This window comes from Tachysurus vachellii, chromosome 17 (assembly GCF_030014155.1).
Source record: "Tachysurus vachellii isolate PV-2020 chromosome 17, HZAU_Pvac_v1, whole genome shotgun sequence".
In the NCBI taxonomy this organism is placed as follows: Eukaryota; Metazoa; Chordata; class Actinopteri; order Siluriformes; family Bagridae; genus Tachysurus; species Tachysurus vachellii.
The window spans coordinates 15,511,767-15,525,205 of NC_083476.1; the positions used below are offsets into that span (position 1 = coordinate 15,511,767).

Sequence of the window (13,439 nt, forward strand, 5' to 3'; positions counted from 1 at the left end):
GGCTAACGGGCTAACCACTAAGCCACCGTGCCCCCTTTATTATTAATGATGATGATGATGATAATAATAAGAAGAAGAAGAAGAACACCAACAACAACAATAATACTAATTATTGTTACAATAATAATAACAACAATAATAATAATGATAATAGCAATGACAATAATAATTATTATTATAATTATAATAATTACAGTAATAATAATAATAATAATAATAATAATAATAATAATAATAATAATAATAATAATAATAATAACACATTTGATCATGTTTGATCAGTTACATTTACACTTTGGTCTAGTGGATATCCCAGCGTCAGCGATGCACGCGGTAGCCATGGGAACTACAACGTGATTGGCCTTCATTCAATCGCTAACAACTAGAGAAAATCCTATTGAGCTACTAATAGTACATGAAAGTAGTGCGTTACAACAGGTTTCTATAGTTACCATAAGACTCTGCTGCTTCGCGTACTCTTTTTGTTGCCGTACTAATTAACACGGTAGTTCTATCTCTCTCTCTCTCTCTCTTTCCCTCTCTCTCTCTCTCTCTCTCTCTCTCACACACACACACACACGCTCTCTCTCTCTCTCTCTCTCTCTCTCTCTCTCACACACACACACACACGCTCTCTCTCTCTCTCTCTGTCTCTCTCCCCTCTCTCTGTCTCTCTCTCTCTCTCTCTCTGTCTCTCTCTCCCACTCTCCACACTCTCTCTCTCTCCCCCTCCCTCTCTCTCTCTCTCCCCCTCACTCTCTCTCTCTCTCTCTCCCACTCTCTCTCTCTCGCTCTCTCTCTCTCTCTCTCTCGCCCTCTCTCTCTCTCCCTCCCTCTCTCTCCCTCTCTCTCTCTCTCTCTCTCTCTCCCCCCCCCTCCTCTCTCATCCTCTCAGCAGACCTTCACTTTGCGCATGTACGGCTCATTCTCCACAGTACATCCACACCAAGATGGCGTTAACGCGGCTGGCTTGTCTTCTGACTCTCCTCACAATACAATGTAAGTAATGTTTTTGCAGCCTGTTTTAAACCTACTGGGGTAAATTGTTGCATGTTTTGTTGTTTTTTTGCTTGTGGTAATTTTTTCCACATAAATACGCTGAAAGAGTAAAGTATCCGACATGTTAGAGGAGCTGCTGCTTCTCTTAAACCCAAACTAACACACATTTAATCCAGGCAGCTAGAAATCTGCGTGGAAAAACACGATGAATTAGAAAGTATGAGGTGAATAAAAGTAGCTCTGGCAACAATGTCTAACTTCAACCTGTTTCTTTCTTTCTTTCTTTCTTTCTTTCTCTTTTCTTTTGCAACTCGTGTGTGGCCAAACTCCAGCCTTTTGAGGAATCTTTCCTTATAAAACTTTACAAAACACACAAAAAGTCACAGAAACCGATATTTAAGTCCATGTCAGAACTCGTCGTTTCAGTGTAACGCACTTTAGCTGTTTTCCATAACGTCCGTTTGTTTACTGATGCGGAATAACGGTCTGTAAAGTCGAGCTGAACCTCCCTCAGTCTTTTACTAAGCTACAAATTTCACCTTTTCCACTTTAACTCTTCATTCCAGTGATTTAATATCCATGTTCGCACAATTTCCCAGTCAATACTACTACTTTACTGTATATAAAATAAAAACACGCACATATTTTGTTATATACTTGTTTGTTTTACTAAACGCACTTATCTTATCTAGCGCTTATCTTATGACCAGATAGTTGTGTTTATTCTCAGGAAAAAAGGCACTAAACTAAATCTTCCTAGTCCCTTTGTTTCAGAAGGGCTTCTGACTTCACCTTTACTTGTCTCTCTACTTTGCTTTAAAAGATTCAAATGCAACTATATACACAGAGGATAATATTCACCTTGACTTAATTACACCATTTTTATGGTGTTTATTAAATCAATCACTTCATCACTGTCAGTATGACATGTATTAATGTATGTGCCCCTCCCAGTGTATCCGAGAATTGTGTCATCATTTTTTTTACAGAAAATAATATGACTGACTCCCTAAAAAAAAAAATTCACATTACTCAATGTATTAGTCACTAGTCTAGTACGAGTGATGTACTGAGATGGTATAAATATATATATAAATCAGTCTATACATGAAACCACAGAAGAATTTTTTTTGGTATTGTAAATAAACCAATGAAGTCATAATTCTGTGTAATAATATGACAGTGATTCATCTGTTCCTTTAATGTCGACGTGTGTAACGTTAAACGTTGGATGTGACTTGAATTTTTTTTTAAAGAAATGTATCCTTTAAAATCCTAAAATCTTAATGAGACAACATGAACAAAAGTGAATAAGTGTGTAATAATAAAATGTAAAATTTTTGTAGTTTTGTAATTTGTAATTTTGCAAATTGTTTAATTTTTACACAAAATCGGACGCAAAATGTTTCAGACACACACTGTTATGTAAGAAATTTCCATTTATACAACTCTGTACCTTTTTATATCTACAATAACATGAATTGATTTGCTTAGGATGTGAGCTCAGTTTTATTTTGTAATTTAGTGATTGATTGCTTGCTTGATTGATTGTTAAGAGCTTCTTGCTTGTAGAGGTTTTAGTGCCATGATATGAAGGGAGAAGGAGACTTGGAGGAAGTGCTCACTCTCTGTGATCATTCGAGCGCGAGGACTGGCTTAAATCACCCAACATATAATTAGCCTTACTGTAAATCTCTGACTTTTATCTTGTTTAAGGTCCTTCTCTATCAGTCTTTATTTTTAAAATGTTGTTCCAAATAGATAACGAAAGGTTTGCCCCTACTCTGAATTAAAAAAGAAAATAGTTTTGCAAGCTGCAAAATGTGGTTATTAAATTTGCCCAATCCATATACTTCCAAATCCATCATTTTAGTTCTAAAAGTACTGTAATATTTTAATCAGGGAGATGCTAGTAAATCATTTCAGAACCAGCAAAGTTTGTAACAAGTCACAGCACAGCGTCGAGCGTCGAGAAGACTGAGATTTAGAGCACTTTGTTATTGCCTTGAAAGCCATTGCCAAGAAGAGCAGCAGTGCCCTGGAAGTTATCTTGTCTTCCATGCCAAATGCAAGAAATGCCAAGATTCACTAGAGTTGGACAAGCTTAACATAATAAAACATTTCAGCTTAAGGTCAAAATTTCAAATTGATCTCTATCGTTTAATATGAAATACAAATGCAAGTGTGGGATGTCCATATTTTGCAAAGATATACCAGTAGTAAATATTGAAAAATAATGTGTAAGTCTGATCTGGCAGATGGTCGATTCTCAACAGTTTGTTTATCAATATTTTATAAAAAATACATTGAAATACATTTTTGGTATGTCACAGTTTTTAAAGAAAGTGTGGCATCTTGTAAAAACCCCTTATACATGCTGTCATGTCTGATAAACTTGCCTTTTAAACATTGTCCTGTATTCTGTGAAAGGTCACAGGAGCAGAGATGCAAACAGTCTCACTGATAATAACTTGTGCAGTAAATGAGACACTTTCCAAGTCATTATGAGTTCAAATATTACATCCCAAATGTGGAAGTGTCACATTAAACTTTACAGTGTCACCGTCAGGAAACATGTAATAAAAGAGACTTATGTAGGTTGTGTTGATTTGTTTTGATATGGTTCATAATTTGGCAATACATCAGCATTTAGAGAAAAGAGAAAGTCTTGGAAGTATTTCCCCAAGAGGTTCAGTGTGTCAGCTGCTTGCCCTCCCACTGTTTCAGAGCAAATGTGTTTCAGGGCTATACGAAAAGCTCATCAGCCCTTCTGGATTACTCCATTGCCTCCAGGCTCTGATTTTAGAAAGTGGTGAAAATAATTGAATGTCATGCATGAAACCTCTCCCCTCATATCACTCTCTGTGTGAATCTTCTGAGATTTTTCAGTGGCACTATGTTGATGCCGAAAACAGGCACGAATGTCTCCACAGCAGGCCGCTTTTAAAAAGCCGAAAGCCGGCACAGTCATAGCAGAACACAATGAGATCAACTAGATCATATGAAAGGCAGGTATGAGGAAATTCCTATCATGCCATCCCTATAGTCTGGAGGAACGTCCCAGACATGGGGCACCAAAGTAATCCACATGGGTACCACAACAGTCAGGGTGTGATGAAACGTGCTGAGTCTAGGAGCAACAGGAGACCAGCGCGTCTGGTGGCCCATCCGCAGCGTAATAGCCTGAAACAGCTGAGCGCCTGTAGGCTGGAGTGGCTGGAGGATGGCACTCACACGGAGGTCAGAGAAATATCCGAGGCAGCTCGCCACACCACACATACTCAGGAACAAATGTGGAATGTGGTCCCACAAGATCACAGAGCAAATGGAAGCTTTCAAATATGCACAGGATCAAAAACACTGTACCGAGAGTATTATACTGGCTTTTCTGTGTCTGGAAAAGATAAGAAGGTGTAGATTAAAGTGAGAAACCCATCATTTTTATAGAAAGCATAAAAGTCATATATTTATTCACGCTATAGAGATAGTATTATGTAACAAATATGAAACATGTGTCTTATTTGTTTCCCCTGTTGTCTGATTTTTTTTTTAATCAATTAAGATATATTGACTCGTGCGGTGAATTATTTTGTGTCTGAAAGTGTCCATTTAAAACGGGCTTAGTGAAGTCAGGCTCGGTCGACGTGCCACACTAACCTTGACAAAACGTGTCTTCATGGAGTTTGCACCGTGTACAGCGGCACTGTCACACCGGAACCAGTTCCACTGATGGAAAATTGTAATCCTAGAGCATACAAGACATCCAATAAAGGTATGTGCTTTCAGCTGTGTGGCTACAGTTTGAGGAAGGCCCACATATGGGGTCATGATCATGGGTCCACAAACTTTAGGCCAAATAGTAGCACAAATACCTATAACAAGCAGATTTCATCTTCATGATATGAGAGTTTTATTCATAGTTCAAATGTGATCCTTGCTGCACTATTCATTAACCGAGCCACAACATTTACTATGTGGATTAATTACTGATTATTATACTTTGATTATTGCGTAGCTGTCAGATGTTTCTTTGCAGAAACAGGAACTCCTGCTAAAACCCCCTTTCACCTCGCAGGTAAATTATAAGGAGAGAAAGTAAGGACATAACACTACAACTCATAGCTGAAATTTTATTGACTTATTGTTAAGATTGCAAACGTGTAAAATTAATGCCTAATCATATAGCAACCAGCACACTAGAGCTTGATGAATTTGTGATTTGTCAATGCTTGAGACGTGATACTGCTAAAATGAATACGGTAGAATAAACAGGTCTGGATATATATATATATATATATATATATATATATATATATATATATATATATATATATATGTATAAACATTTTTTATCTTCTGCATTTCTCATATTATCTGTTCTCTTGAATCTCCTCTGGTATAAATGAAAACTGCCCCATAGTTAGTGATGTCCTGGTTGACAGAGAAAGAGATGGCAGTTGTCAAATAATTGAATGCTGTCTAGACTGGAGAGAAAAGTTGTTAAAAGAATCGATCAATTCTCATTCAGCTAGTTGTGAAATAAATGATCAAGAAACTCTTGCTAGCTAGTTAATATAAACTATGGCAGAAAACAGTAAAGCCCAGCACTTTTGTAGGAGAACTGTAATTTGGAACATCTTGAAAATAGAATTTATTTAAACTCCTTGCTAGGGACATGACGCAATCTTCCTTTTATTTCTATATTTCTAACATTATTTTTCACTTGGTAAGCAGGAACAGATGGCACGGAAAGCTCAGAACATACACATTCATGCTTTAGGAATTTCAAACACGTGCATTGGACAAATGTCAATAAGAGGTCTACGGTTAGATGGCCATCGATCAAAATAGTTCCTGACTGCTGTGCTGAAATTACTAATGTATTTTCAAAACAAGTGCAGTTCATCTCTTTCTGTCAGAACAGCATGCTTTATTTAATCCCTCTCCCTTTTTATGTCTGCTAAGTATTTTTCAGCACACGCTGCTCCAACAACGGTGCTAAGTTGTAGGTTATTGTCTTAACAATGTTGTTAATCAGATTGATTTTTATAGGTTTATTTTGTGCGGTTGTTTTCATCTAAGTCCTTGTTTTTAAGGTTCTGCTCACAAGTTCACACTGAGGTGAAAGTGCCAGTGCAGCATTCCTAGAGTGTGTGCAGCCTTGCCAGAGGCCTCTAACATACACACTGACACACACACATCACAACGTCCAATGGCCTCAGTTGCTCAGCAAGACTATTAGTTCACACAGTGATTTTTTAATTACAGATCAGCCTAAGTTACAGTGGAATTATACACAGTAGAAACCATACACAGCTATTTTGTGTCTATTTAAAGCGCAGAGACAACAGTATATTTTCTATTTTTTGACTGAATCAGCCAGGCGATTATGTTAGATTCAGCCCTGTCTATACTGTCTTTACAGTCTATACTGAAAGGCAATTATTGGTTCTAAAAATAGGACAGATCAACTGACTGCCTCTGATATCAGACCACTGCTTTAGCCGTCTGCAGCTCAGTGCTTTAAACAGAATTTGATTGAAATTGTAGTAATAACCTGAATGCATTACGTTTCATGGGATGTAAAAGAGAAATAAAATAATATGAGACTCTTCCGTCATACTGTTGGTAATATCAGGAGCATCAACCCTGAAGCTTTGCTCCTCGATTAGACATCAGCCATTTTTCTTTTTTGTTGTATGTCCTCTAACAAGTCTATCACCAGTACACAAACTGACAGGAAAAAAAAACTCTGACTCCTGTTCATGAGTTGCCAAAAGTGAGGATTAAATTCCTTCACTGCATGTAAAGTGACATCTCTCCTGTTGTACTAATTCGAGAGCACTGTGTCCTGAACTGAAGAAGTTAAATCTATTAATCAGTGACATTTTCACACACAGGGAAAAAGGGGTTGGATTTTTTTTTTAAGCATTAGTTATTCAGGATTAGGTTGGATGGAATTTAGGAAACAATTATTAAAATATTAAGGCTATAAGGTTATATGGGACTCATCTGTTTGCTGATCCAACTGCACAGACTAGAGCTTTTCAAATGGACTGATGAAGTATAATATTCAACAAAATCTCATGATGATGCCATTTGTTTAGTCAAAGCAATTACTGTTGATGGGGCTATAATTGTTTAGCATTGACACAACATTTGAATGAGGTGGTCAGTTTTCTTTCAGTTGCAGGAACTAAATGATCATTTAAAAAATACCTAAAATAGTTCCTTACTCGCTGTGATTAGACTTCTCATCGCCACAGATCAGTTAACAGAAACGGAGCAACCGGAGAAGCTTATTTTCCTCCTTGGCACAATAAGCAGTCATCCATTAATCAAAATCCACATTAGAACCAGATTTACAGCCTGTATTTATCTGACGGTCAGATCGCACTGACACAAGCCCTCAAACACTACAAAAATAGGCAGGTTACAGGAAGTATTCTTAGCAGAGGAGGGTAACATTTAGTCTCATGTGAAGATGGAGTCAGGATCCAGTCTATGCCTGGCTCAGCTTAGTAACAGTATGTACTCATCACTGTTGCTAGTCATGAGGTTGCATGTGCTTGGGTCAGTACATGCTTTAGATATTTGTCAGAATGCTTGACATTAGTGGGGTGCTTGTTATCCCCTGACCTGAAATACATGTACTTATACAACATTTCCAGCTTGCTTCCTACAGCTCACTTGCAGACATTGGAAAATGTTAACACGCTTAGATAGTCGCAAAGTTTTAAATGCTGGACACTAACCTGTAATTTTCCAGCTACATCCTTCTAAGATATTATGGACATTTATCTGTATTTTTATAACAATATTTTATTCCATTTTTGTAGGAAATATAATAAAAGTTGAATTAATAATCTCAGTACATTAATTAAACACTGTCCTTTTACCGGTTATCTAAATAGCTATCGTAGAAATGTCTTGTTGTGAAATGCAATTTGGTGATATGATATCTTTGACATATCCCCCACCCCACTGGGCCGTGCTGATATAGGAAAATAATCAACGCCGTGTGATGTGGCCCGACACAAAAAAAGCAGGGCTTCTGTTACCAAGCTGATGTTTTCCAATAATAGCATGTGCTGAAATGTTTTAATCTTTTTATATCATTTAATTTTTATGTATGTCAGGACAACATATATCTTTTATCTATTTTTAGTTTCATTTATTGTTGTGGAACATTTGAAAAACAAGTTAGACACTGTTATAACTTATGTTATAGCAGCTAGAAACGATTGTCCCTTATTAGCCTCACTTTACTCTCTCCTGAAGTTACTAAAATAAAAATTGCATCTTGCCATGTTACCAATCAAAGCTTAACTTCTGCCCAATAAGACCTGAGAACCTGTTTTTTTCTAGCCAAAGAAGCATAATTTAATGTGTGTGTGTTGAGCACAAGGCAGGAAAAAGGGTGAACAGTACGACTGAAATCTTGTGGCGGTGATTCCAGCATGCTTGATGTATCGATAAGGGAAGTTTGCATTGAAAGAACAGACTTATCTGAATATTCATCACAGATGCCAGACACAATGGTGCCTAGTTTTCTTTCAGGAGTGAGCCAATGTCTGTAACTTTAGACCTGGGGAAAAGATGCGTTCTGGCCTGAAGCTACTGTACATCTCAGTTTTTCTGTTATCTGCATCTAGAACATGTTTGCTAACGTCCTAAATTAACCATTTTATCTCTAGTGATTAGCTCACCGAGTCATTGGGTTAAGGATGTTTATGAAATGGATGTTACGAGGCATTACAGCTTACCTTAAAAGGATGTATTAACAACAACTTGTCAAGGTTTCCTGTAGGAAATGACTTGGTCTTTTTAAAAACAATTTGTCTAAAATTCCTGTGAATTCCTGTTACATGACTGAATGTAACTACGAACGTACGCGTGATACAGTACAGAGCAGTCCACAGCTTTGTGAGCCAGTGTCAATAGATGAGTAACTGTGTAAAAGGATAAGACATATTATGTTAAAAAACATCAATAAAAAGAATAAAGAATTAAAAAATGTTAGCAATTCCATTAAAATGTCAATCTCATGATTTAGTTTTAAAAGTATGAGCACAGTATAAAACACTCTGCAGCTCAACTCGATTCAGCTTTGTTTATTCTTACAGTAGTTCATTTAACTCTTCTCGTTAAATCTACACATTGAATTAATGTTGCTAGATTTCTCTTTTTAGTATAGAAACTAGAAATAAAAAAATGGATTGTTAATTAAAGTGTGTTTGTGGAAACTTATTGCGTAAAAGAGATTACAAACAGCATCATTTGTTGTCAACACTATAAGATTTTTCTTATTTATATGCATAATAAAATTCTTTATCTGTTTTCAATGAAAGGTCACATGGACCAGTATTCAAATTGCCTCACTGTCTACACACTCAATTTTATGAATTAATGCATTTTAATTTAGGATTACAACTATAGAGAAGTTCAATAATGTGAGTGCTTGTTCCATTGTAATGTTCTTATATATCAGTATCTGTAATTTGATGCTATCAGATCGATTAGAGAATCAGGGCCACTTTTCTTTAAAAAAAAAAACAAAACAAAAGGTTTGACTTTTATACACATATTACAAAGAAATATCGCAAACCAAACTGGATAGCCTTCAAAAATCAGCTGGAAAATAGCCATTTTTCTCTAAGTGTCTCGTCATCCAGCACAAATGCAGGATTTGCCACATTTGTGACGTTAAGACACACAGAACTACATAGGCGAGAGTTCGCCTTCGGCGTTCAACCTCAGACATCCAACTTCCATCCTGCACTTATTGCTCTGTGGATGTTACAAGAACAAGAATACAGATGTGTAGCTCGTGAAATATTAACAGCAGGAAACATCAGAGAAAGAATAGAACTGATCAATTTTTTATGAAAAATAGAGAAGAATAGGAGACCGCATATGAACAATGTCTTTTATGCTTAAAGGAGCTTTAATGATGCCTCATTTTTCCCAGAATTTAGTTTAACTACAAATAGCAGAATGAACTTATCTTGACGTTGACTTGATGTCTTGAAGTAACTATGAACAGATTAAAAATACAAGCTGTTGTTTATTAATAAATGAAAATTGAAGCTGTTGAGAAATTGCTGGTGGTGTAGTAGTGCTTTTAAGAGAGCAGAATCACCTTCACGTTATAGTAACTCTATAGTGAGCCTTATTTCTCATAATGCAGCATTTCACAGCAAATTAAGTCTGTTGTTGATTAGTTTCCTGGAATATGTGTCTTGTTCTGATTTGTTTGAAATAAAATGTTGTTCTGTGTGTAAAGAGATAGCATGATAAAAATGGATATGTCTGTATTTGAAATACAGATGTTTCCTTAAAGAGGAAGATCTTTTTTCTACAGCTCGAGTTTGATATAGAGCTTTCATCATATGTTGTTTGCATATTAACCGAGTCTTCGCTTTCAGTTTATGTTTTTGAGTAGAGGAGCCCTTCCAGACTGCCCTGGGCACTTTGGGCAATGAATTACACACAGTGAGGTCATTCATGTGCAACTGGCCAAGTTTTATTTAAGATCACCAACACTTAGTATCATCCCATTTCATGTTTTTCTGGAGGGAGAATATTCTCTCTAGTTAGAGTCTTTGTGTGCCGAACCGACAAGCTACATGAACCAGACATGCAGAAAAGGTGCTATACTTTATGTAGTTTAATATAAAAAAAAAATCATGCTGGTATCTTTTGGGTGGTCACAGAAGCAGGAAGTCACTGTTTGGATTGCACTTATCTCGGGTGGAGTTAATTACCATGTGTTTGGACTAAAATGGCATTAATGGGCTTAGGAATACCACTGACTTCCTTTAGTGAGTTTACATTTTGTTCTCCTTGACTGAAACAGACAAGATATGTTAGGTTATCGTGGAAGACACAGTGATGAAAGTTACACGTAAAGAAATCTTGTTAGAATTCTAACGTGCACATCGAAAACAGGTTTGCAGGGTTTTTTTATTGTGTACAACCTATAAAAAATATATATATGCAGGATTATCGTGTTATGCCTCAATCTACCAATGACAAAACCATTAAAGTATTGGTTGTACACACAAGTAAAATATTCTTAGTATTGGTCAAGTTCCAGATCGGACCATCGTTCCTTTCTATTTTTCAGTTGTCTGGGCTTCAAAGCATCAGTGCATGGAGTGCCAACCAATTGGAGGGCACAATCAAAACACACACACACACACACACACACACACATTCCCACCCGGCAGATAACTTATAGAATCGTCATCATCCTACCACACATGCTTTTGGACTAGTGGAGGAAACCAGAGAGAATCGGAAAAACATTGAAACTCCACATACACATGAGAGAGCTGAGAATTGCTGAACCCCCAACCCCAATTTAAGTAAGTTCTATAATCATGTGAGGAACATGTTAATGGGAAAAGGCTCAAAGAAGAACTTGAAAGAATGCTGCTTTTGCTTGGTATGTCCCACACCACAGGCTGCTACACTTCTTCCCCCAGTCCCCTGGAATGTCCACATTTGTTTTAGATGCCTGCAGGACCAATGGCATCAACCTCTCTGCATTTTAGTCGACTAAGAAAATGCGGCAAGCATTTCACATACGACAGGGGATCCTCCCAAGCAGGTGATGGAGGGCTTCCTCTTCCCCCACTACCCCACATAACTCCTCACCTGTTTCACAACATTCCCTACCAGGCCTCTCATACCGCCTACGCTAACTATTCCAGTCTGCATCCTGCATTTGTGAGCGCGTTTATAAGCATCACTCACACCTTTCACAAAGCTTTGGATTATTTTTCAGATTTAGTTTGATTTGTTTTCTTAGCAAAACCTCAGATGAATGCTCAACACCTGTATGTATGTAAATGTCCACTGACTTGGCAAGGGCTATGGTGTAAACCGCAGTAATGCATTCCCTTTCCCAGTGAGATTGCCCCAGTGAGAATTTAATGTCATTTTGTAAAAGCAGAAGCTGCTGTCCATATGGAAAACAAATACAGATGGAATGTAATCTACATAGATTTTTAGTACTTCAATCAAGTACTTTCTTGTTAAAGGTTATCATATTTGGGAAAGACTGAAGCGAAAGATGGTTAAAATGACTTTGGAAAAATAAACAGTATTTCGACAAAGTTGATAAACAATAGACTGTAAATGTCTATTGTGACATTTATTGTCTAATGTCTACTGACTGTAAAAGTCAGTGCCTTTGAAAACGATCATCTTAAAGGGGCCTTTGAACTAGTACTGCATTAGATTGAGTGTAGAAGTGGAAAGTTGTGCAGCAGGAATGATATAATATTCATCCTCAACCTCTGTGTGTTTGAGCTGTAAAGTGGTTAAAAAAAACAATGTTTACAGTTGAGGCCAAAATTATTAGCCCCCTTATGAAATTAGACAAAACTCTTGATTTCTCCATGGAAATGACCATTAACAACAAGTGTTTTATAGTGTGTTTGTTTCCAAAATAACAAAGACAAAATCTCCACTAAGTTTGATTAGGATATTTAATTGAAATAGTGAGTTGAAACAAGAAAGGGCAAAAATGAAACGTCCAAAATTATTAGCCCCCGGTCATTAATAGTCAATAGTGAACCCTTTCTGAGCCACAACTGACAACAACCTCTTAGAGTAGTTCTTTACTAGGTTGGCACAGGTTTCCTGAGGGATTTTAGCCCATTCTTCCATTGCAAATTGCTCCAGCTGGTCCAAATTACGTGGTTTCCGAGCATGGACATTCACTTTGAGCACTCGCCACAGATTCTCAATAGGATTGAGGTCTGGGCTCTGTGCGGGCCACTCCAGGACCTTTGTTTTGGTATCCTTCAGGAACTGTTGGACCAATTTCGATGTATGCTTTGGGTCATTGTCTTGTTGGAAGACCCAGCGACGACCTAAGGCTAGACTACGAGCAGATTTCTGCATATTATCCCTCAAAATGTCAACATAATTTTCTTTTTTCATGATGCCATGCACCCGAACAAGGCTCCCTGTGCCTGAAGCTGCAAAACAGCCCCACAGCATGATGCTCCCACCACCATGTTTAACTGTGGGAACTGTGTTCTTAGGGTTGAAGGCCTCACCCTTTCTTCGCCAAACATAAGCAACATCCATGTGCCCAAACAGTTCCAGTTTAGTCTCATCAGACCAAAGCACAGACTCCCAAAACTCATCTTTACCTTTCAAATGTTCACGGGCAAACCTCAGTCTAGCTGTGATGTGCCGCTGTTTGAGTAAAGGGGTTCTTCTGGGACGATGGCCCTGAAGCCCACCACGATGAAGAGCCCTCACAACTGTGTTCCTTGAAACATCAACTCCAGAAGAGGCCAGGTCAGCAACAATCATCTTGGCAGATGTCTGGGGCATCTTGCTGATATCTCTGACTATTTTCCTCTCCAGGGTTCTTGAAATCTTGCGCTTACGACCACGCCCAGGTTTGTTTCTTACAG

The 13,439-nt window shown here is 37.6% G+C and overlaps 1 protein-coding gene across 1 annotated transcript in view; it reads left to right on the forward strand.

Moving 5' to 3' along the window:
- Nucleotides 1-884: 884 nt before the first annotated feature.
- The window catches only part of jam3b (junctional adhesion molecule 3b), a gene marked incomplete at its 5' end in the record, with an annotated part of 31,128 nt that continues 18,573 nt past the window's right edge, over nt 885-13,439 (forward strand). Inside the window, one exon of the mRNA XM_060890356.1 lies at nt 885-999. Within this exon, the coding sequence (XP_060746339.1) occupies nt 885-999 (115 nt within the window). The remainder of the gene's footprint in view (nt 1,000-13,439) is intronic.